Source organism: Lutzomyia longipalpis, chromosome 2 (genome assembly GCF_024334085.1).
Source record: "Lutzomyia longipalpis isolate SR_M1_2022 chromosome 2, ASM2433408v1".
Lineage (NCBI taxonomy): Eukaryota > Metazoa > Arthropoda > Insecta > Diptera > Psychodidae > Lutzomyia > Lutzomyia longipalpis.
The window spans coordinates 18,687,138-18,709,903 of NC_074708.1; the positions used below are offsets into that span (position 1 = coordinate 18,687,138).

The 22,766-nt window shown below is 34.5% G+C and overlaps 6 protein-coding genes across 8 annotated transcripts; 2 read left to right on the forward strand and 4 right to left on the reverse strand.

Annotated features, from left to right (window-relative positions):
* The first annotated feature begins 25 nt into the window (after positions 1-25).
* Positions 26-8,843, forward strand: LOC129789242 (zinc finger protein 91-like). The gene is made up of 12 exons (XM_055825891.1): positions 26-238; positions 529-720; positions 789-954; positions 1,009-1,790; positions 1,879-2,084; positions 6,572-6,713; positions 7,012-7,203; positions 7,266-7,407; positions 7,476-7,610; positions 7,669-8,402; positions 8,471-8,652; positions 8,727-8,843. Exons 1-12 carry the CDS (start codon positions 110-112, stop codon positions 8,758-8,760), a joined length of 3,036 nt encoding a protein of 1,011 aa, XP_055681866.1. The 5' UTR covers positions 26-109; the 3' UTR covers positions 8,761-8,843.
* Positions 4,163-6,443, reverse strand: LOC129789359 (zinc finger protein weckle-like). Its single transcript, XM_055826138.1, has 6 exons — positions 6,216-6,443; positions 5,814-6,002; positions 5,582-5,753; positions 4,630-5,510; positions 4,350-4,537; positions 4,163-4,273 (listed from the first exon to the last, which is right to left on the reverse strand). Exons 1-6 carry the CDS (start codon positions 6,342-6,344, stop codon positions 4,213-4,215), a joined length of 1,620 nt encoding a protein of 539 aa, XP_055682113.1. The 5' UTR covers positions 6,345-6,443; the 3' UTR covers positions 4,163-4,212.
* Positions 8,844-9,057: 214 nt separating the features above from the next.
* Positions 9,058-11,225, reverse strand: LOC129789379 (zinc finger protein 813-like). 2 transcript variants are annotated; one of them, XM_055826171.1, is made up of 6 exons: positions 11,097-11,225; positions 10,550-10,741; positions 10,329-10,488; positions 9,470-10,269; positions 9,219-9,406; positions 9,058-9,156 (listed from the first exon to the last, which is right to left on the reverse strand). In XM_055826171.1, exons 1-6 carry the CDS (start codon positions 11,223-11,225, stop codon positions 9,108-9,110), a joined length of 1,518 nt encoding a protein of 505 aa, XP_055682146.1. In that variant the 3' UTR covers positions 9,058-9,107. The 2 variants fall into 2 exon arrangements, with proteins under 2 accessions (XP_055682146.1, XP_055682147.1); XM_055826172.1 differs by lacking the exon at positions 11,097-11,225 and having other exon boundaries at positions 10,329-10,480; positions 10,550-10,691.
* A 54-nt stretch (positions 11,226-11,279) lies between these two features.
* Positions 11,280-14,532, forward strand: LOC129789362 (zinc finger protein weckle-like). Its single transcript, XM_055826143.1, has 6 exons — positions 11,280-11,519; positions 12,134-12,325; positions 12,391-12,589; positions 12,666-13,474; positions 13,538-13,728; positions 13,904-14,532. Exons 1-6 carry the CDS (start codon positions 11,391-11,393, stop codon positions 13,956-13,958), a joined length of 1,575 nt encoding a protein of 524 aa, XP_055682118.1. The 5' UTR covers positions 11,280-11,390; the 3' UTR covers positions 13,959-14,532.
* Positions 14,533-15,323: 791 nt separating this feature from the next.
* LOC129789365 (uncharacterized) lies at positions 15,324-18,510 on the reverse strand. The gene is made up of 10 exons (XM_055826146.1): positions 18,283-18,510; positions 17,861-18,055; positions 17,737-17,800; positions 17,538-17,666; positions 17,195-17,451; positions 16,307-16,458; positions 16,160-16,234; positions 15,942-16,089; positions 15,711-15,870; positions 15,324-15,642 (listed from the first exon to the last, which is right to left on the reverse strand). The coding sequence occupies exons 1-10, from the start codon at positions 18,409-18,411 to the stop codon at positions 15,428-15,430; spliced, it is 1,524 nt and encodes a 507-aa protein (XP_055682121.1). The 5' UTR covers positions 18,412-18,510; the 3' UTR covers positions 15,324-15,427.
* A 439-nt stretch (positions 18,511-18,949) lies between these two features.
* On the reverse strand, positions 18,950-20,698 carry LOC129789420 (zinc finger protein weckle-like). Of its 2 annotated transcripts, none has more exons than XM_055826230.1 (4): positions 20,430-20,698; positions 19,938-20,165; positions 19,747-19,876; positions 18,950-19,654 (listed from the first exon to the last, which is right to left on the reverse strand). In XM_055826230.1, the coding sequence occupies exons 1-4, from the start codon at positions 20,559-20,561 to the stop codon at positions 19,182-19,184; spliced, it is 963 nt and encodes a 320-aa protein (XP_055682205.1). In that variant the 5' UTR covers positions 20,562-20,698; the 3' UTR covers positions 18,950-19,181. The 2 variants fall into 2 exon arrangements, with proteins under 2 accessions (XP_055682205.1, XP_055682206.1); XM_055826231.1 differs by having other exon boundaries at positions 18,950-19,651; positions 20,430-20,687.
* Between the last annotated feature and the right edge of the window lie 2,068 nt (positions 20,699-22,766).

Here is a 22,766-nt window from a genome sequence, read left to right on the forward strand (position 1 = left end):
TATTTTACAATCCCTGGTGAAAACAAGAAAGAAACTTTTCAACTTCAACGTCAATGATGGTCAAGTTGAGTGATTTTCTTTGGTTTATTAGTGAAAAATAGCATTTAAAATGTTAGAAAAGTGGCAAAATTGGTGTCGTTTGTGTGCAAAATGTGATTTTGATGAAAGTGATGCATTAAGTAAAATGGAACCAATTGCAGATCAATTGGAAATTGTTAATAAGTTTTTCATGATTTCGGTAGGAAATAATTTCATTTTATTAAATATTCTCTTTTTCTTGTTAATTTATAAAATTTTACTTATTTACATGCCTAATTTATTTTATTTATTCTTAATAATAAGTAACTGTTAAAATAGTTAAAATAGAAATCATATTGTCTATTTATGTAGTAAACATACTTACAGGAAACCTTTCAAATGCTTACTTATAATAGAAATGAATAATGTAATAAATATTTTTAAATAATTTTTTAATCAATTTAAAGCTAAATGAATTTAATTAATAGTAATGAATACGAATTTTTACAGCTTCTACCCTTTGAGAACATGGAACCACTAATCTGTGGGCAATGCTCTATATTCCTGAGCAAACTTATTGACTTTAGAGATCGTTGCCTGAAAGCAGAGCAAATGTTTAACGAACTAATTACAATGGAAAATGTTAAAACTTCCGATCTTCAGTCTGTTCGGTACAAATTTGGAATTGATGACGATGAGATTGTAAGTTTTTTTAAAACATTTTTATAAACTATTTATAACTAAAATGTATGTCTAAATATCAATTTCAGAAATACAGTGCAGTTTTGGCTGAAACTGAAATTCAGGAACCGGCAATACCATTTTTAACTGACATGGATGATAGTATTGATCCACTTGAGCAGAAAAATAATAGTCCGATGGTTGTGAAAGAGGAAGACAATAATGTTTTAAATTCTCCCCAACATACAAAGAAACGTGAGCATAATTTAACAAAAAGCTTCCTACAAAATCACAAGAGATCTTTTTTAGGTAAAAGAAGAAAAGAATGCACCAAAAGCAGAAAATCAGAATCTCCTAAATTCGTAGATGAAAATTCTCTCGATAATTCAAATGAAGGTGAAAATGAATCTAAAGAGATCGAAGTTAAAGAAGAGCCAGATGGATCATTGCAAGAGTTGCAAGAGGATAGTAATAAAAATGAAGCAAAAGATGAAGGGCAAAGTCGGAAGCATGTGTGCGAAATCTGCTCGAAAACTTACATAAAATTGCGTTACTTGGAGAAGCATATTCAAAAATCGCACATTAATCAAAATAGTTCAAATGCAAGGAAGCATATGTGCTCCCAATGTTCAAAATGCTTCCGTTCTGTGATGGTCCTGAAGAGGCATGAGAAAATTCATCTGTCAGAAGCTGAGAGAAATATCTACCAATGCCCATATTGTGATCGAAAGTGTTCACAAAAGGGAAATCTCAATACACACATCCGTGCAATTCACTACCGCGAAAAGCCATTTATTTGCGAAGAATGCGGTAAATCTTTCGTCACAAAAGGTGCTTTGGTTGAACATCAAATTAGTCACAGCGAGGAGCGCACATTTGAATGTCCGTTCTGCCTTAAAATGTTCAAGAATCAACCGCAACTCAAAAGACACGAACAAATACACAAAGAAGGCACATATGAGTGTCCACATTGTGGTGTAAAGCGCAAAACTAAGGACAGTCTCAAATACCACATGTTGGTACATTCGGATGTTAGAAGATACAAATGCCAGTACTGTGAAATGGAATTCAAACGTTCCAAGAATCTCAAGGTGAGATCCTCGTCCCGGGACGGCTTTGAATCTACCTTCAAATTGGCTTGGATCTTTTTTAAAAAATATATTTTTTCTTTTTAATTAGTTCCATCTCATCATGCACACCGGTCAGCAACCGTATAAATGCAGATTTTGTGATCTCACATTCACATATTGTTCAAATCGGAAGAAACACGAAAGGGCATCACATACATTCAAATTAGCAGCTTGGGAGGCTTCAGGAGAGAAAACAGAAGTAACACTTCTTCCCAGGTTGGAAGATTTGCAAAAATTGCAACCTTTGCAATCAGAGTGAGTATACTTTTTTTAAGATTAGTCTATCACATGGATTAATTATAAGATTATAGAATTCCATCTCTTGTTTTTGTTAGACTTTAAATTAGAGGCGTACTTAATTGTAGAAGTGGATATGTTGTTATATGAACACGTTACAACGAGGAGGAATAAAAATTTACTTGTCATTTATAGCATGATATTGAAACTCCGATAGTTAGTCTTGCTATCAAACACATTTTCCATTGTTACCTCGTTTCGTCAGTGTAGGTATGTTCAGGAAAGCTAGTCTATTCAATCTGTTTAATCAAGATGTCTGGCTTCGAAGGTATGATTTGAAGGTATGAAGTGTTGCAGTATTTTTAAGATAACTGTAGATTACCAGGAAAAGGGATTTCATTAAAGGTATTTAAGACGTCTTTAAAAAAAGTATAGACTAAAATATGGTACCTCAGTATAACGACAACTGATTACATATGAGTGTGAAGAAGACGAGAGGTCGTTATACTGAGATACCATTGAATATATTCTAATATTTCCTGTTTTCAGATTTGCTCTGAAACGTTTCCAGAGTGTAAACTTGCTCATGAAATTATTCCGTTTGAAATCGGGTGTTTATTTCGTCAAGAAAGTGGTCTAAGAATTAGATGAAAACTTTCTCTCGAAAATTTTCTGAACTCTCAAACAGTACCGTTCTCGTCACCACATTGTTACGTACTCACCAATTATGTTTATGTCCGCGTCACATCTGCACACGGAAAAATAATGTTGAAAATCTGCTTTGCAGTATGTTTCATCGTCCATGAGTATGCTGCATCCATTAAAGGTGCATAGAAAATTCGTAAGAAAGGCTCGTGTCAGAGCTCTCGCATTTTGCATATCGTTTCTATGAGTAGCCGTTTTTACCAATATTACCTTTTTCTTCCAAAGTGGTATTTCTCGTACCCTGGGGGGCACCGACTCCTTTTTTATGAGCTACGGAATAGCGCGTGCGGATCTTTTGAAGGACCTTCCATGCACACGACTTGGATGTTCCGCACGCCTTTTCTAGTGATCCGTAACTCATAAAATAATTGGTCAGAAAGAGGTTTACTAGCCAGGGGGGGTGTACAGAGAGTGGGGCGAATCAAACACCGATAATTGGGGAACTAAACAACTCAATATGTATATTAATTACTCCAATGACCTAAACTCCCCGAGGATCAACTTTCCTTGTGTTTAACAATTTTTTCTTCGCTGTAGATAAAATAGAACATTAATTCTCTAATATTATTCACAAAATCTTCTCGTTTTTTTTTTTATTAAATTGGACTGATTTTTTAGGATCAATTTTATCTAATTTTGTTTGTTTTATATTTAAACTAGTCAACCCGAGTCCCCAATCACGTGTGAGCAAACTCCATTTTAAGCTATAAAAGGGGGGCGTATATTAATTAGTAGGGGGATGAATAATACGGTACACCGAAAAATTCTAAAAATAAAAAAATCCCGTTATTTCACCCTTCAGCAGGTAGAAAATGGGAAAAATCAATTTTTCTGTGGGGGCGCTATAAAGGGGAGTCGGGGTGGAATCCCATATAGCGCTTGCAACTCGTATTGACCCCCTCTACCCCCATACCGAATTTCATCAAGATCGGCCCAGCGGTTTAGGAGGAGTTCATGTGCCACAGACAGACAAACAAACAAACATTTCAGCTTTATATATTAAGATATCGATTCGTTTGGTGTATCTCCCGGTAGGGATGTTCCTGTAATAACATATAAATCTTTAATTAATCTCAGGACGTTCGTAGACGTTGAACTTTCTTAACACAACATATTTTTTTAAGACTCATAAAAAGTTGATTTTCTTACTTCTCAAACTAGAAAATATATCGGCCTGCCCGAAGATTATGAACCATATTTCTATCTTTTAACATAGAAGTATGGTTCATAATCTTCGGGAGCGCCGATATGAGTTAGAGTTGCACAAAATTAATGAATGAATTTAAAATAATTAATAATTTGTGTTTTTCTTTCCAGTCAACCAGCATCATCGTCAGAATCTGTGTCATAAACTGAAAAAAATCAACGAACTCTGAAGAAATAAATCCTACTACTTATGATCTGGACTTTATTACTGATGACTTTTCAAATGATACACTTTCTAATCCTTTTCATTTTTAAAGTTTTGTTCCATTGAAAAGTGAGATTCAGATGGCGGTTGTCTGGCAATAAATAATTTTTAAACATATAGATCAGTTTTGAGAAAAAAAAACTTTAACTTTTATTCAAAATACTAACTTTGACTGTAAATGCTCAAGTGTTGGAATATTCCTGGATGTAGACTGAATTCCAGATGCTTCAAGAGCCGCCAATTCCGCTGGATGAGCCTTCTTTTTGTGACTCCGACAATTAGCTCCACTTGCAAAGGTTTTATCACAAAATGGACACTCGTATGGCCTTTGTCCCGTGTGCAGGAACAGGTGATCCTGATTTAGTCAAAATGAATGTAATCAGTATATGGGCTGTATCAGTTCATAATTATATGTCAGTCCAGCTAATATATAACAAACCGGCATACCTTGAATGTTTTGGCGCGTTTATATTCATTCCCGCAGTAGTGGCATTTATATTTCTTAATGTCTGAATGTACCAACATATGCATCCTGAGGGTGATTTTGGTTTTGAGTTTGAGATCACAGTGTGGACACTCGTACATCTGATCATTGTGAATGTCGAGATGTCGCTTAAGTGACGGTCTATTCTTAAATTTCTTCGGACAGTATGAGCATTGGAAAGATCGCTCGTCACTGTGACTCATCTGATGGTATGTAAGTGCACCCCTCTTGCGAAAAGACTTACCACACTCTTCACAAACGTACGGCTTATCGCGAACGTGCATCGCACGAACGTGAGCCTGCAAATTCTCAACAGTTCTAAACTTTTTCCCACAAAAGGAACACGGATGGATATATTTTTCTTCCTCGGGCAGATGAATTGTTTCGTGGACCTTTAGTTTCTTCTCTGTAACGAATCGCTTGGGACACTGGGAGCATGCATACGGCAAACCCTCCTCCGTGTGCTTATCACGAATGTGGACATTTAGTAAGGCTCGCCTGCTGTAGACTTTCGAGCAAATTTCACAAATATTAAATTTCGTCTTCGGCGGTCTCTTTGAACGGTGTTGCTTTTTAGCTTTAGGCTCATCTACTTCATCTTCATCCTCTGAATGCATTTGTGCTTCTTCCGCCACATAATCTGAATCTTCTTCGTCTCTCTGATCAACTTCATTTTTCTTACAGAGTGAACTTTGTGATTCTTCTTTCTTTTCTTCATTGTACAAAATCCTGTTTGATTTCCTCAAAATCTCCTTAAATTCCTTCTTGTCATTCTTTCTTTCTCGTAATTTTTGGGGTGCTCTTATTGGTATTACTTCGGATGCATTTTTTCTAGGGCGACCACCTTAAAATTAAATTAAAAGTTAACGGTTAACAAGTAGACTGATTAACTTTTATTTAGTATTTCTCAGTTACGCTTTCGAGGTGCTGCAACCGCTTTGATGTCTAAGGCTTCTTCTTTTACGGATTCACTGTAATCTGACTCTAAACGATTCAGAGGCTGATCCAAAGATTCTGAGGGTTCTGACGTGTTCTCTTGTTTAGACTCCTCCCCGGTTTCAACGCAAGACAGCAATGTGCTATATTTCTAATAGAAAAGTTTATCTTTTAGGTTTTCTTCTTCCTAAATTAATGATCTTTAACTTACAATTTCTGCAGTATCGACGCCATATTTGACGCGAATAGATTGAAGTTCTGTTTCAGATAGATTTTTTTGTTGAATCAATTCTTTAAACATTTGATCCGTCTTAGAGCATTGGTCACCAAAATGATGCAATTTAGTGAGAAAACCACAACATTCCTCGCAAATAGATGACTCCTCTTCAAGTGGAGATAGCTACAAAATTTAAGGATCTTTTGTTTATGCTTCTGTAAACACATTTGAAGGGTTTCATAAGTGTATTCTAAAAATCTTTTATTTACGTAGGTTATTTTTTTTTTTTTTGAATAAAACTAATAATTACAGAATAAAGGATATAAAACAAAAGTTAATTTATATAAATGTGTTATTATTCTCTAATTGTATTCATAAATGAAGAAAGATTCTTACCGAAATCACGAAATATTTATTAATAACATCCAAATGATCTCTAATGGAATCTATTTTATAAACTGCATCTCCTTCAGTGGAATTCCTATGAGCGCACAATCTGCACCAACTTTGCCAAATTTCAAACATTTTTGTGCTTTAATTTTTAATCATTTAATATTTATAAACAAAAAATATGTGAAAGGATTTTTTGACATTCATTTGTTTTGACATTTGAATTGTGTGTTTGGACTTACTCTAAGCCAATCAACAGTTTGTAAATTCTGTAAAACACTTTAAAGTCAAAAAGTTAGCATACGTTGTAGAGATTTTCAGAAAATTTATTGTCCTCTGTTTACATTTTGCAATTAATTTATTAGAAAGAAAAATATGCAAACAAATTGGCAAAGTTGGTGCAGATTGTGTGCTAAAAGAGATTTCACAGACGGGGATGCAGTTTATAAAATGGAAACACTGAAAGATCAATTGGAAGTTGTCAGCAAGTACCTTCTAATTTCGGTATGAAATTTGATACTAAATTCATATTAAATTAAATAATTTGAAATATCTACTGATAGGAATATTAGATTGTTATTTAGATGAGCTTAATTATTATTTTTATATGATAATTTTCTACTTCCTAAACATTTCAAGAAAAAAACATCCAAATGTCGAACCTTAGGCTAAATTTTTACGGCGTAACCTATTACATGTAATAAATCTTTTAAAAGAAAACTAAAATTAGGATCTTTGATTTAGAATACAATTTTGCGATCTTTTCTAAAAGTCTTGTATTAAAAAAAAATTCTTATGGCAGCTTGTCCCTCTTGAGGGTATCCAATCGTCTATATGTGGTGAATGTTCTAGCTTCCTTACAAAGGTAGAACACTTCAGTGATCAATGCGTGAGAACAGATCAAATGTTTAATGAACTCCTTAAGGCTGAAAATATCTCGGACGATGATCTCGAATCCATTCGTTTCAAATACGGAATCGACGCTGAAGAAATTGTAAGTTTAACAAGACATTTAAAAATCCTTAATTTTAAATTAAAAATTTAAAAACTTTTCAGAAATATAGCATAATTCTTACTGAGTTTGAAAATGATAGAGACAAAAAGGAAATCGTTCCTCCTTTAGATACATTTTCTGACCCTCTGGAAGTGGACTTGAAGGAACCCGTCTCAGAAGAACCTCTGAAGCCTTCAAAAAAACGTTTGTTTTTTTATATTTTGGCTTTTTTTTTTTGAATTCTCTAATTGAATATGTATTTTTTTTATTAGGCGGCCGACCTAAAAAGTTGGAAAAGGATAAAGAAGAAATTAGTTTCACAGGCTCATGTTCTGATCGTGAAATAGACAGTGATAAATCTATTTCTAACGAAGAACCAGAAGAACCGATAACAACTCGTAGGAAACGTAAGTTTTAAATTTAAATGCATTGTCTCCAAATTAACTAATTAAATTTGTTTCACAGGTGGAAGACCAAAGAAATCAGAGAAAGTTGAAAACTCTCTTCAGTTAAACGAAAAACCAGAAGAGCCAACAAGCTATTGTTCTGAAAATGAACCAGAAGACACACAAAGTGATGAAGATTCTCAAGGGGAAAGCAATAGGACAAGCAGCGAAAAAGATAAGCCAAGATCATGTGAGATCTGTTCTAAAACATTTTCTCGCTGGGCCTCAATGAGGAGGCATATTGTTGAAACTCATAAAATGGGTGAACTACCCTATGCGTGTTCCCAATGTCCAAGGCGCTTCTACACAAAATCAAAAATGAAACTGCACGAAACTGTCCATTTGCCAGATGAAGTCAAGAAGATCCATCCATGCCCGCAGTGCGGAAAGAAGTTCAGAACAGTTGAAAATATGAAAGCTCATGCATTTTTCATGCACAACAGCAATGAAAAGTACATTTGCGAAGAATGCGGCAAGTCCTTTGCAAGAAAAGGCAGTCTCACCGTCCATCGGGTCACGCACAGTCTCGATCGACCATTCAAGTGTACCATGTGCCCAAAAACCTTCAAAGATCGTCCAACATTTAAACTCCACACAGAAATACATCGTGGCAAGAGATTCAAATGTCCCCACTGCGATGTGATGGCCAATAGCAAGAACAGCCTTAGAGGACACATGGTTATGCATTCAGATGTAAAGAAATACAAATGCAACTACTGCGGCAATGAGTACAAACGAGCTAATGCCCTTAAAGTTAGTTAATATCTATTAATAATTTATAAATTTTCCTACAATTTTTACTACTTTTATTTTTATTTAAGAATCATCTAATACTTCACACCGGTGCACGACCTTTTGAATGTGAATTTTGTGGTAAAACATTCAACAATGGCTCAAACTGCAGGAATCACAAAAAGAAAGAGCATCCAATTGAATTAGCAGCTGTGGATGCTTCGAAAATTCCAAGGAGGGTAGCCTACATTCCAAAAGAGGAACAACCCCCGTAAGTCACTAATTTACTTAAAAGTGAATCGTTTTACATTCCTTTTTCCTATTCCTTTCCTATCTCTTTACTAGGCATGAACCACAGGAACCACCTAAAACTGACTGAAAGTCTTGGAAGGCTTCACAGAGACGAAGTGATAAACACAATGAATGAAATTTTAAAAGAAAAATAAAATTAACGATACTGAAGTTTTTTTTACCCCATGGAGAACTATGATAACGACCGCCATTTTGGATAACCTCAAAATTTTGCTTTTGCTATATCTCAGCCCCTATTATAGGAAGAGGTCTGAAATGTTGATGTATTATTGGAGTCATCAAGAAGACCTTTCCAACGATACCTCATTTTCGAAAATCAGCCAAGCCGTTTAGCTAATATGGCCGTCACAATTTTTCATCAAAAATCGGTCATAACTCGAGATTTTATTACTTATTCATAAATTATCCATTAAATTAACAGCTATTTGCTGCTTCGCAGTCCTGTACTGATGAAAACACTTCCCTGCAATTAAAAATTTTCTTTTTAATTATTTATATTCCAAAAAATCATTTGATTTATTTTACTTTGGTTGCAACTGTTCAAGTCTCGGAAGAACAACAATCCGTGGTTGCTCTCCAGATGCTTCCTGAGCTGCCAATTGGATGGAATGAGACTTCTTTTTGTGACTTATCAAATTAGAACCATTGGCGAATGTTTTATCACAGAAAGGACATTCGTAGGGTCGTTGACCAGTATGTAGGATAAGATGATCCTATTTCAAGGGATTAAGTTAATTAAATAAAATTGAAGTGATAGTAATTAGTTTTTTACGCACTTTGAGAGTTTTTCGACGTTTGAATTCACTTCCGCAGTAGTTGCATTTGAAATTCTTAACATCAGAATGAACGAGGAGGTGCATTTTTAGTGTTCTCGAACTCTTGAGTTTTAGTTCGCAATGTGGGCAGTCGTGAAGGGTTTCTTTATGCGTATCTTTGTCGTGTTTCTTGAGGGCACGCTGAGTTTTGAATTTTTTCAAACAGTTTTCACATTGGAAGGGACGCTCGTCAATGTGACTGATTTGATGAGCATTGAGGGCACCTTTGGTCTTGAATGAGTTACCACATTCTTCGCAAACAAATGGCTTATCACCAGAGTGCATAGCGCGGATGTGTGAGGGGATTTTGTACTTGTGATTGAACTTCTTATCGCAATGCGGGCAAGGATAAATCAAGCCTTCGCGCATAGGAAGATGGCTGATCTCGTGCAGGGTTAATTTTCTCTTGCATGAGAAGCGTTTTGAGCAGGTGTGACATGAAAAGGCCATTTTCTCCTGCTGATGCTCCTCAATTACGTGCTCTCTCAGTAAATGCGGACGATTGAATTTCATAGAGCATGTTGGACAGAAATGTTTCTTCTCTCTTGGTCCCTTCCAGATTCTCTTTCGTTTCGGCAAAAATGTAGCTTCATCTCTGTTTTCTCGAACAGAATCTTTGTGATTGAAACTAGAAATATCCTCGGAATTATGTTCATCGTCGCTATTTCGACAATCGTCATCACTTTCAATGGGTTCAGTTTCCTTTTTAATTAAAGTTTTAGGTACATTCGTAGTTTGATTTCTTTTACGTGGGCGTCCACCTGTGAATGGATTGTGTATTATTTTGAGATCCTTTAGTTCACTATAAAGAAAAAATTACGTTTTCTGAGCTTTGCAATTACTTCTACATCATTTACTTCTTTCTTCACCGCGACATGGGGAAATTCTTGAAGATCTATTGATCTATTTGACAGCATTGGATCATCTTTAATTATTTCCATTTGTGCGTCTTCCGATTCCGCAATGGAACAACTATATTTCTGGAAAAAGGTTTTTTTTAGGCTGTTCTATATTTTTTGTCCATAAACTTGCTAAACTCACAATTTCTTCATTATCAATTCCATGTTTGGAACGAATTACGTGAATATCTGACTCGGAAATTGGTCCTCTGGTGATTAATTCTTTGAACATTTGTTCTGTTTTCAGACAAAGTTCGCTGAAAGTTTCTAACTTTTTCACGAAGGTACAACAATCATTGCACATGGAGCAGAGACTCCCGTCCAAAGGAAGGAGCTATTGTATAAAAAAAGAAGTTTTTAAAGAAAAAAAAAGAATTTGAAAAGTTTTTTAATGAATTCTTTTATTTTTTGAGAAGAAATGTAGAATAATCAGAATAGATATAACTAACGTACTTTTTTTTAAAATCAAATAAAATAATTTTAATTTATTTTTAACTTTTTCAATAGATCATTAGATGAATAACATTTGAAGGGTTTTCAACAATTTTAGAATAAATTGATGACAAATTATTTTTAAAAAATTAGAAATTATTGGTAAAATAGTAACGATTATATTTTAATTTTTAATATTTATTTTAGTAGCATTAGTACAACATCGAAAAATGATAAAAATAACAATTTATTCTCACCGATATCGTTAAATGTTTATTTACAATCTCCAATTGCCTTTCAATGGATTCCATTTTATAAATAGAGCTTCCTTCAGTTGAGTCACTTTTTCCACACAATCGACACCAATTGCGCCAATTTTCCAACATTTTCACAGAGTTTTTCCCCAAAAAATCATCACAACAAACCCATTTTCTCGTCTTATCGACACTTGATGTTCTTCACTCGCATTTGTAGTGTTTTAAACGTCAAAGTGTCAAAAATCTCTTGTGATTTGTTTTCTTTTGGAAAAGTTCGTCAAAATAGTGGGAAAAATGCTGGGAAATTGGCAAAATTGGTGTCGATTGTGTGCAAAAAGTAATTCTTCAGAGGATAAATGTTTTCACAAAACTGAATCTATTTCCGATCAATTGGAAATTGTTAATAAACACTTTACAATTTCGGTGAGGATTTTTATTTATTTCTTACATTTTATGATTTTTTTTATTTATTTTTGGTTAATATTTATTTCGAATTTCTCAATTATCGAAATATTTCTTCAATTATTCAGAGTTTGAATAATTTTTGTGATTTCGGTGTTTTTATCCGTAAAACCTGTCAAAGTTTTAAATGGAAACTTAAACCTATCAAAGCCAAAATTTAGTTTATAGAAGAACCTGGGGCCAGAAGATTATTAAAATATTTATTTTTCCGGGAAAAACTCAAATTCGGCGAAAAAGGCGAGAAAATTGCGAAAAACTGAAAGTGTGAGGTAGACGGATAGCGGTGAAATGCATCCGTTTCATTTTCTCCTCAACAAAATGTGCCAAAAAGGGCGCCAATTTTAAAAAGTAGTAAGAAAAGCATGAAATTTATATGGGGGCGCTACGAAGGGGACTCTGGGGGGAAAATGAATGTCGTTGGTGAAAACCGCCTGGTATCAGTAGACTCTGTACCAAATTTCATCACGATCGGACCAACGGTGTGGAAATGCATAGCTGGAACAGAAACGAAATTATAGAGAGACCTTTCTTTATTATATAGAAGATTTTCACTCATCTCAATATAATTTTTTCAGTTGGTTCCTCTTGAAGGTATTCTGTCCTGGATTTGCAATGAGTGTCACTCTTTCCTTGCAAAATTGGATAATTACGGTGAACAATGTCTAAGAGTGGATCAAATGTTTAGAGAACTTATTCTACGTAAGGATATCACAGATGCTGATCTTCAATCAATTCGTGTTGTCTATGGGATTGATAGGGAAGAAGTTGTGAGTTCTTTTTGATTTTTTTCCTGATTTTTAAAACTTATACTGATTCCTTTTTCATTTCTTAGAAATATAGCAATGTCTTGACGGAGGATAAAAAAGAAACTCGTTCAAGTGAATCTGTCGTTATTCCTGATCCTCTCGATTCAGAAGACGAAAATGAGATTTCGGTGAAGGAAGAAAGTAGTCCTGCAGAACTTTCCCCTGTTCGAAGAACACGAAAGAGGAAGAAAATAGAGAAACAAATCACTCTCATACCTAGAAAACGTTTGTATTTAAATTAAATTTTTTTTTAAAAGAAATTTTCAAAGATTAATCGATTTTTTCAAAATGATCCTTGAAGGAGGACGTCCTAGAAAATGCACCCAACAACAAATTCTTGTTAACCCCAAAGCTGAAGTGAAGGAAGAAACGAAATTCAGTGATTCAGATGCAGACAGTGCAGCTCCTGAGCAAGATCTCGATGATACCTCTGACTACGTTCCAGATGATCTTTTTGATCAACAAGGTGAACAGCCTGAAGAAGAAAAGAAGCCGCATAAAAACCCGCGGAAACGATCGAAAATCTCCACAGATAAGGAAAATGAATGTGAATTTTGTTCGAAGAAATTCTGCAGACGGAGCGTCCTGAAGGAGCACATTCTGGAGCAACATAGGCCTGATGAATTGCCGCATGTGTGCTCAAAGTGCTCCAGACGTTTCATTTCAAAGTACAAACTCAAAGTTCACGAATCAACGCACCTCTCCGAAGCTGAGAGACGGAATCTCCCATGTCCGTACTGTGAGAAAAAGTTCGCCAAGAAGTTTATTCTTCAATCGCACATCCATGCGATGCACATTGGTGACAAGCCGTACGTTTGTGAGGAATGCGGGAACTCCTTCAGGACAATAAGTGCTCTCAATCAGCATCAGACAATCCACAGCGACGAACGGCCATATCAGTGCGCCAGTTGCCCGAAGAAGTTCAAAAAGACACAACATCTGAAGAGGCACGAAGAGAGTCACACGGATAAGATGTACGAATGCCCTCATTGCGACCTCAAGCTAAAAACCACACGAACCCTCAGGATGCACCTTTTGGTGCATTCAGATGATAAGAAATATAAATGCCACTACTGTGGCAATGAGTACAAACGCTCAAAGACTCTCAAAGTAATTTTTTTTTCAACTAGATCTACTCAATTTTGTAGCTAAACTGATTTTCTGCTCATTTAGGATCATCTCATTTTACACACGGGTCAGAGGCCTTACGAGTGCCCATTCTGTGATAAGACCTTCGCAAATAATTCCAATTGTCGCAGTCACAAAAGGAAAGCACATCCAGTTGAATTGGCAGCTCTAGAGGCTTCAGGAGAGCAACAACCAATGCGAACTATTGTTCCAAAGCTCGAACATTTACAACCAAAGTACGTATAAATTTTATTACCCTTGCTCCGCAGTAAGGATGTCTAAATTGTCACTTTGAATCGATACTGGGCATTTCCTGATTCCAGCATTTTCACTCAATTAGGGGGCTTTTAACTAACTGCAGAAAATTCTATTTCTTCAAACAAAAATGTTTTTAACGGCTTTTCTTTGCAGGCAATCAACTACAAATCCCCATGATCCAGAAGGGGTAAAAAGTGAAAAAGTTTAGTAATAAGTCAAAAGTTTAGGGTCCTTAAGATGTGAAAGCTCACAAATCTAGGAGATTTAAAGGCAGGTAAATTATACAGACAGAACGACTTTCTTATTCACGTTCTAAAATCGAGTTCAGTGTTGCATGACAACAGTGATCTTATGAGTACAGTCATTAGCCACAAGGCAAGACAATAGCAACATAAAACTTATTTTAAAAAAAAAGTTATTTCATAACAATTCTTGGGCTCAAATTGATAACAAATAGTTTTTATAATCATTGAAAAATTTCTACGATCATTTACAAAATTTTTATTTTTATTGAACTTTTTTTTTATAAAGAACCTTTCGGAGATCATAGTTTCCGCCTTCTTCAGGTACAAAATATTTTTTGTTTACTCTCTAACTTTTTTTTATCAATTGAAGAATTTCTAACATTTTATATCATTCAGAGAGATATGCAAATAATAAAATTTAAAATCAAGTGTAAAAGTTGATTCTGTGAAAAAATTTTAAAAAAAGTTTTTTTTTCAATGTAAATTAATCTAAGAAACGTTCGAATGTACAATGAAAAATAAAAAAAAAATATAATATTTTGTCTTACTACTTACTTACTTAACCGGCGCTACAGCTGGTCTCCAGCCTTGGCCTGATCTAGGATCCTCCTCCATCTGTCCTTATCCCGCGCCACTGTCCGTCAGTTCGGCACGCCTATTGACTTGGCGTCCGAGGCTGGGCCTTCCTCGTCGCCTCGTACCATAGACTCTACCCCCAGAGGACTTTCCGGGCTGGGTCGTCTTCATCCATACGTACTAGATGACCAGCCTACCGCAGTCTATTAAGGCGTATTTGCTTGACGACATTTACCTTTCGGTAGCGCTCGTACACCTCATGGTTTTATAGACTGCGGAATTGTCCTTCCTCACATACTGGGCCAAAGATCCTTCGCAGAGTCCTTCTTTTGAATACGGACAGGAGTTTGCATTCGCTTTTGCTAAGTGACCAGGTCTCGGATGAGTATGTGAGTACTGGCAAGATCATGACCTGGTACAGCAGAAGCTTCGTCACATTTTGTCTTAACATTTATTTAATTCCTTGCAGAGCCCTAGAATATGGTTTTGCGGCATTATTTCACTATTTCTCGTGTGCGACGTCATCTTGTAATTTTTCAGGATACTTTTTCAAAGACAAAAGTAAGTTTTTCTCAGGATCTACTGGATGGATTTTGATCGGATAAAAAGCAAATGAAAGATGGAATATCCATTCAGACTTTACTGGCACAGAATTTTGAATTTTCATTCTGGGGCTGAGAAAAGGGGAAAAATACTAAATTCAAAATTATGTGCCACTGAAGTTTGCATTGGTGTTTCCATTAAAAATTACATTTTTTGAACCAAACTTCATTTTATTTCATCCACTTAATCTAGATAAAAACAAACTAAAATAAAGTTTAAAAATTTAGATTTGAGCGATAGATAAAAACTTATTTTATTGCTCTAAAAACTTCATATTTCCAGAGAGCTTTCTTGGCTTTCGGTCCTCTGTGTCATCTCTGCGGCTGTAATCACCGCTTTTGTTTGCTTGACTCTGACGATTGCGATTGCGATCGCGCTGCTTTGACGCATTAATTGCCGCCTGAATGGCAATTCTGAATTCATCTGCATTTGGCATACTGAACTTATCCTGCCCATTTGCCAGTGCCTCTGAAAGTGGTTTGAGAATTAGACATTTCAAATTTCTACTAAATGTGTGTTTCAAAAGGCAAACGTACGGAAAATAGCCCGAGCTAGGCCACTCTCATTGAACTTTATGGAATGATTTTCCCCAAAGAAAGTCACACGCCTCGAAAAGCAATCATCTAGCCCTTTCTGAATCATAATACGAACACTCTCATGCAGCGTATTACGAAGTAGCCACGTGAAGTAGGAGACCTGCGTGAAAATTCAAAGTTTTTAAAGGATTAAATTTTATGTAGAACTGAGAATTTTGCTTGAGAACTAACGGCGAGAATGAACTTTTCACTATCTTTGGGCTCACTGTTGAATGCAAGGAATTCTTCTTCGGTCTTAAAGGGCAAAAAGTGTGGTTGCTCAAAGACAATCTTCTTATCAACACTCATGAGAATTTGATTGTTGGCCCCATCCACAGTTCTAGAAAAAAACATGGTAATGCATTTAAAATAATCCTATTAATATTTTTAAGAATTATATTATTTCTTACGAAACACGATTGGTCATTAGCTGCAAGGAAGTTTTGACGTCATCAAGTCCAGCTGTAAGTTTTTCCTTAACTTCCCTATTGTGTTTTAATAAATTTAAAAATTAACGAATATTTCATTGAAAAATATTCTTCCTAAAAAAATCTCACCGAATTTCTTTGAGGATTTGCTTTGTGTTTGAACTCTTGCGTACAGTGGCTGTTACCATGGCTTGATAGTCATCCTGAGGATCTTGATTGGATGATTCTTCACTTGACACCTCACGCTGGAACATCCCACTCCCACTGACCATTTGGATTTGCTGGCATTTTTGATAATTTCAATTAAATGAAAATTTTGGTCAAAAGAATAATTAACAGGAAATTTAATGTCTATGACTAGGATTGTTAATGATTGAGTAGCCCTAATAGTCCTTTTCGGGGAATTGAAAGGTTTAGTTTTGAGTTAATCGTAGTAGGCGTATGTTGTACAAGAAAGAAAAATGAATTAGAAGAGACGCCAATGTGAATTTGATAAAACCATGTAAAATAGTAAGTAATCAGCATATATTTATGTCACAAAATGAAGAGTAGGCACTAATAACTGAAAAACTTTTATAGGAATTTGACGGGGAAGAGGGATGATAGAAATATTGATTGATTTAAAAGCTGATTGAACAAAAGGTAAAAGATGAAAGATATATATGTATGAACAATGAAATTTAGCTAATTAAAATGAATTTATAATAGGATTTGATACCAAAAGAAATGAAAGGAGTGAAGGGAATAAAAAGTGGATAACTCATAAAATAGGTAAAAATAAGTTGTAGAATATTTAGAAAGGATTTAATCAGATTAATTTATTTGTAATAGAATCCCTCACAACATTTGTCAATCATTTGACAACATTTGTCATTTTGTGATCTGGCGCGCTCCCCATAGAATTTTTATCATCCTCGCCACACCCACCCACACCGTAGATCAAATTTGAATAAATAAAATACAGTCCACAATTGATTGCGATCTCTAACAAGGATTCTGAAGTTTTAAATCACTTACCGGTGTAGTTTGCTTGTAAATCAAATCCTGGCAGGACTTTTCGAGTTCTTGGAAATCAAGAACATCAATCCTCTCGGGAACTGGTCTGCTTACAACTGACCGTACTGGTGGATCATTCACTTTTGACGTACCTCCTGGTTTGAGGACCACATACTCCGGTGGATTGTTCTCAAAGACACAACTGAATGCATCGGGTGTGATTCTTATATCATTTGGGCAGTACAACGTTATATCAGGTACACTGAATGTTGTACGTACTGAATTAGAACAAAAAGAGACGTTTTTGAATAAGAAAATTGAATAATTTATAAAGTCTTTAAAACAGTTTTATATATAAGCTTACCACTGTCGATGAAGTCTGAATAATCTGGTTCATCACCATCATATGACACTGCCAAATATGATTTATCCCCCTTGAAGGATACAACGAAGAGTTTCTTATTCCCTGCTTTTCTCTTCTGCCCTCTGGCTTCTAAATTCAATTAAAAATTTCTTTTTTAGAATCTTCTTTGAAAAATAAATATAAAATTAAAAGAACTTACGAGCTCTTTCAGTTAATTCCTGTTTCACTGCAACAGGATCATCAATATCCATCCCCAACGGATCCTAAAACAAACAACAACATTTAAAACGGGAAACAATTAATATAGTAACTAAATAACGTACATTTTCATCCGATTCCTCAATGCCGTACTTTGAACGAATTGCCTGAAGTCCAGGATTGGAAATCCTTCGTGTCTTCAGCAGATCCTTGAACATTTGATCTGTCTTGAGGCATTTGTCCTCGAATCCTTCCAATTTTGTCAGAAAATTCGTGCAACTGCTGCACATTGATGACAATCTCTCATCATGAGGAATGAGCTGAAAGAGATTAAATAAAAATCAATCAAATCAAACTGACAATCAGCCAATTAAAACGCTTCACCCAAATTAAATATTTGATTAAATGAAAAGCTTTTTCATTGAATATCTCTTCTTGATATTTCTTTCAAATTATTAATAGACTAAAATAGATGGAAAAAAGTTCCAGAAAGTCTAGAAAGGATATAAATAACAAAAAAGGAGGGAGAAAAGTAAATAATTCTTACCGATATCGTGAAATGTTTGTTGACAATGTCCAGGAAATCATTGATTGATTCCACTTCATTGACGATTCCTTCATTCTTGTAATCACATCGTCCACACAGGCGACACCAATTCTTCCAGTTTTTCAACATTTTGACTCTTAAAACATGAAGAAATAGTGCAAAAAGAGATATTCCGCGATATGACCAACTTAGCTGCGTCGGATTTTGACGTTTTGCTAATTAAAAATCAATTGACGCAACTGTTGAAGTGCTTCACAATCCGTTGAGGTGTTTAATAAACCAAAACACGGGAATGTTTACTTTGGTAACCTTGGCAACGGACACGTGCTACAGGTAATGTAATAAATTTATTTATATACATATTTAATTTTTATATGAACGGTCAAACTTAAATAAGAAATAAATAGGGGAGAGCGGGGCTAATAAAGTCACTTAAGGGTTTGGAAAAAGCCTAAAATATCATATTTCCTAACTAGATAGAAAAAAATGATCTGAGAAAGAGTTATAGTGCAGTAAATCTCCTAAAGAAGTGAGCTATACATTTCGCTTTATCTATTTGGGAAATATGATATTTTGAGCTTTTTCTAAACCCTTATGTGACTTTTTTAACCCCGGTCTCCCCTACATAAAAATTAATTAAAAATAAAGAAAAATTATTGATTAAACATTTTAGTACAACAAATTCATTTATTTAATTTATTCCTAAAGTGTTGTTCTTTACAAATATATTTTTTAAAATTAATATTAATTTTTTTTATTAATCGCTTACTCAAGTCAGTTGATCTACCCACGGAATCTTTCGTGGTAGCCCATGAACTCCCAGAGCGAATAAAGTGCTGAAAAATTTAGCCTTGTTTGTACTTTTGACAATTTTGATGATTATGAATTATATTAAAAATTCAGTACGTTGAAGCGCTTTTCCTTTTCGTCTTACAATGTTTCATCAGCATGTGATTCTTCAGGCTACCCTCGAACATTTTGTGACAAACCGGACAGGGCTGCGATTTGTCGACTAAGTGGGTAAATTTATGATCTTCAAAATCACTTTTTGTTGCAAAGAAATTCCCACACTTCTCACAAATAAATCGCGTATCTTTCTGATGCTTGAGAATTTTGTGCGCCTGCAATATGTACTGTCCTGAGAATATCTTATCACAGTGCTCACATGTGTAGTAATCCTTATGATCCTTCATATGATGATCCACCTTCATATGATCATTCAACATGTAAAGACATTTGAATTGTTTTAAGCAAATTTTGCACACAATTGGCGGATCGGATTTTGTTGGTTGTCCCCTTTTTTTCTTTCTTGGAGGCTCACCAGGTTTTGTTTCTATGTGTTGCTCTGTGATGGATTTCATTGGACTTTCTTCTGTGAATATAGGACAATATAAAGCATCTCTAGTGGTCTTAACTGACTTTAATTATAATCTTCTTAAAAAGTTTAAAAAGTTAAGAGCTTACGTTTACTGGGTGTTAAAGTAGCTGACGCAACATTAGGAGATTCTATCTGCTCCGGAGGAGCTTCCACATCATCAACAAAATCTAAACTGAAATCAATCATATCTTCCTCCAGCGTCATGTCTGCGCTAACCTAAGGAAATAAATAAATAAATCAATATATTTTTCTAACGAAAATATTATTATGTATTTACTTCATCAACTTCATCTGCTTCATCCTCTTTATCCTCTTCATCAACTTCAAATTCCAAACGAATCGACTCCAAATCCAGTTGTGAAGCATCTATGCTATTTTCATTGAAAATCAGATGATTGAACATCTGATCAACATTCAAGCAATGACTACCAAAGTCGTCTAGCTTGGTCAGGAAAATGGCACAATCATTGCAGATAGAAGAATTAGTCCCTTTAAATGGAACTAACTAAAGGAAATAAAAATATTCTTGAATAAAACAAACTGACTGAGAAAGTGGACAAGCACAGAATAAAAAAAAACTGTTATACTATATTTTTGAATTTCAGTACATTGAAAGGTTTCTTTAGAACCTCATCTTCAAAGCAATTCTTATTGTTGTAATATATCACTTATGTCTTTAGTATAAAGAAAATTTTAATAAGAGAGTATACCATTTAAACTCTATTTAATTTTAAATCATAAAAAATGAGTGAAAAAAGAAAATTCTTACCGCAATCAAAAAGTATTTCTTAGCGATGTCCAGTAGATCCTGTACAATAGATTCGTTTTCACAAATCTGATTCTCATCATTGAGTTCTTTTTTCGCACACAATCTACACCACTTTCGCCAATTTTCACACATTTTCACATTAAATCCTATTTTTTAGAGAGGGAACGCTGAAAATACTACAAAACAAGCTCTTTTGGGCACTGACAGCACTACGAAAGTTTTTTTTGTTCACCAAATGTCTCTTAGAATTGAGGTTATCTTCCTTTGATATGTGAAAGGTTTTTATAATAAAATACTGATGAATGGTTTTCATAACCTATATCGAGTCTTCAATTCCTTCAAACATTGGTTTTATTGAAATGGAACATAAAAAAAACATTCCAACGATTTAAGAAAATGCAGAAATGAATAATAATTTCCTAATATTATAATTATGAAAACTGTATGATACATAAATTATTTTTAGCTCTAATTCTTTTCACGAAAGGAATAAGCACGCAGCGTTATTATTGTATTATTCATGCTTTGCGTCAGAATTATGTTTAAAAAACTATTTTTTTAGCAAGCTTATAGCAATCTAAATACTTGGTGTTGGCCACGAAGTGGAACACCAACTAATTAATTAATTAAACAAAATATTTCCCATAATAGGTTTTCTTAAAAGTCGGATTTTCGGTCTCATGCTCGGTTAATTAAATTTTATTAAAAGTCAACGTTTCTGACTATTGAAGTCCTTCTTCAGGGCATTCAATGGACAAAATTAACCACGTCAAGCAAGGGGATGGTTTAACCTCATTTTCAGTGAAGAAAAGTCACTTTTTGTTGAACAAAATGTATGAGGAATTCTCGAATCTCGCTCAATCTCGACCGATTCCCGAGAAACACTTTAACTTTTTTTATATTAATAATGTTATTTCGATAATGAGATAGGGATCAATCGAAAGCTAATTAGGAGCTTATTCTCACAAAAATATTTTCTTTTCTATCTATTTCGTCTTACAAGGGATTTTGTAAGATTTGGTATTCCAGCAAAAAAAATCTTTTATAGCACCTTTTTAGAACATTCCCCTCAAAACACCAAAACGTAACTAGATGTCGCTATTTGTGACGTTTGACATTGAGAAAATAAATAAAATTAATTCGGATCGAACTTTATTACAGGAAATTTATTGAAAAGGGACGTTTATTTTCTATTTATTTCGTCTTACAAGGGATTTTGTAAGGTTTGCTGTTCCAGCAAAAATTTCTTTTTCATTATTTTATAGTAACAGACCTCCGAAACTGGAAGTCGAAAACAGATGTCGCTGTTAACGTTGAAAAACGAAGTGAAACTGAAAATGCCGAAAATAGACGAAGTGAAAAAAGTTAATGTAAACAAATAAAATGAGGTTAAAGTTAAGTGAATTTATCAACAAAACACAATGGATTATTCGGGATTTTTGGTAAAAATTTAACCCTATTAAAGTATTTTTGCATTTTACATGATAAAGAGTTTTTTTTTTAATTTTTTTATCTAGATTGTGATGGGCAAAATTGAATCATCCGGAACTTTTGGACATTCTGTAGCATCCACAAATTCCGGGAAGAGATACCCGGACAAGTCCCAGGCAGCATGAAATGTTTATTTAATAAGCAGAATCCCATCCTGGGATGCTGGAAGCATTTGTGAAAGAACAGAGCTTTACAGAATGGCCATAAAGGCATGAAGTCGGGAATCTAATATTCTTAAATAAAAAGGCTTTTCGTACTCTAACTTTTTGCTTTTTAATCTACACTATACAGAAATATCTTTCAGTGCAGCCTGCGTGAAGGCATAATCTAATTATCTTCCTCAAGGCCAAGTCTCTGGAAAGTATTGACATTCGTTGGCATAATTCCCAAAAAAAAAATGGTCAGACTTTTTCCACATATTTCACAAAAGTTTTTGTTAAAAAACAAGCCAAAACAATTCCAAACACTCATATTCATGTAAAGTATCCGTCAAAGTAGTTAATTGCTCCCTATCATGACGATGAATCATGCTTTGGTGGTCACAAAAATCACAAAAAGATTGAAAAAGCACCTCGGCAGGTCCTTATAAAACACATGATTTTGTAAGATTTTCTTACAAGTTATAAGAAAAAAATCGGCCGGAATACCAAAACTTTTTCTTTTCTATTATAGCAAAAATGTTTCTCGCGACGTGTTCTAAAAGTTGAACTGTGAAACTTTTTAGATCTTACAAATTTATAAGTTTTTTTTGTGAGAATGCCAAAAAACCTTATAACTCACGAATTGTAAGAAAAGAAAAGAAAATATTTTTGCCAGAATTAGCCCCTAAATGTACTTTCGATTGCA

Excerpts from the sequence above, each read along its gene's own strand:
- LOC129789362 (XM_055826143.1), top strand. The coding sequence starts at position 11,391 with ATGCTGGGAAATTGGCAAAATTGGTGTCGATTGTGTGCAAAAAGTAAT. Across the intron at positions 12,326-12,390 it reads GGATTGATAGGGAAGAAGTT|AAATATAGCAATGTCTTGAC; the intron begins GTGAGTTCTTTT and ends TTCATTTCTTAG. Across the intron at positions 13,729-13,903 it reads CTCGAACATTTACAACCAAA|GCAATCAACTACAAATCCCC; the intron begins GTACGTATAAAT and ends TTTTCTTTGCAG.
- LOC129789420 (XM_055826230.1), bottom strand. The coding sequence starts at position 20,561 with ATGTGTGAAAATTGGCGAAAGTGGTGTAGATTGTGTGCGAAAAAAGAA. Across the intron at positions 20,166-20,429 it reads AGAAATACTTTTTGATTGCG|TTAGTTCCATTTAAAGGGAC; the intron begins GTAAGAATTTTC and ends TATTTCCTTTAG. Across the intron at positions 19,655-19,746 it reads TACTTTAACACCCAGTAAAC|AAGAAAGTCCAATGAAATCC; the intron begins GTAAGCTCTTAA and ends CTATATTCACAG.
- LOC129789379 (XM_055826171.1), bottom strand. The coding sequence starts at position 11,225 with ATGTTGGAAAATTGGCGCAATTGGTGTCGATTGTGTGGAAAAAGTGAC. Across the intron at positions 9,407-9,469 it reads AACGTCGAAAAACTCTCAAA|GATCATCTTATCCTACATAC; the intron begins GTGCGTAAAAAA and ends CCCTTGAAATAG. Across the intron at positions 9,157-9,218 it reads CTTGAACAGTTGCAACCAAA|GGAAGTGTTTTCATCAGTAC; the intron begins GTAAAATAAATC and ends TTTTAATTGCAG.
- LOC129789242 (XM_055825891.1), top strand. The coding sequence starts at position 110 with ATGTTAGAAAAGTGGCAAAATTGGTGTCGTTTGTGTGCAAAATGTGAT. Across the intron at positions 239-528 it reads ATAAGTTTTTCATGATTTCG|CTTCTACCCTTTGAGAACAT; the intron begins GTAGGAAATAAT and ends GAATTTTTACAG. Across the intron at positions 2,085-6,571 it reads TTGCAACCTTTGCAATCAGA|TAGAAAGAAAAATATGCAAA; the intron begins GTGAGTATACTT and ends CAATTAATTTAT.
- LOC129789365 (XM_055826146.1), bottom strand. The coding sequence starts at position 18,411 with ATGTTGAAAAACTGGAAGAATTGGTGTCGCCTGTGTGGACGATGTGAT. Across the intron at positions 17,667-17,736 it reads GGAATTAACTGAAAGAGCTC|AAGCCAGAGGGCAGAAGAGA; the intron begins GTAAGTTCTTTT and ends AATTGAATTTAG. Across the intron at positions 15,643-15,710 it reads CCTAGCTCGGGCTATTTTCC|AGGCACTGGCAAATGGGCAG; the intron begins GTACGTTTGCCT and ends AACCACTTTCAG.
- LOC129789359 (XM_055826138.1), bottom strand. The coding sequence starts at position 6,344 with ATGTTTGAAATTTGGCAAAGTTGGTGCAGATTGTGCGCTCATAGGAAT. Across the intron at positions 6,003-6,215 it reads ATAAATATTTCGTGATTTCG|CTATCTCCACTTGAAGAGGA; the intron begins GTAAGAATCTTT and ends TAAATTTTGTAG. Across the intron at positions 4,274-4,349 it reads CTTGAGCATTTACAGTCAAA|ACAACCGCCATCTGAATCTC; the intron begins GTTAGTATTTTG and ends ATTTATTGCCAG.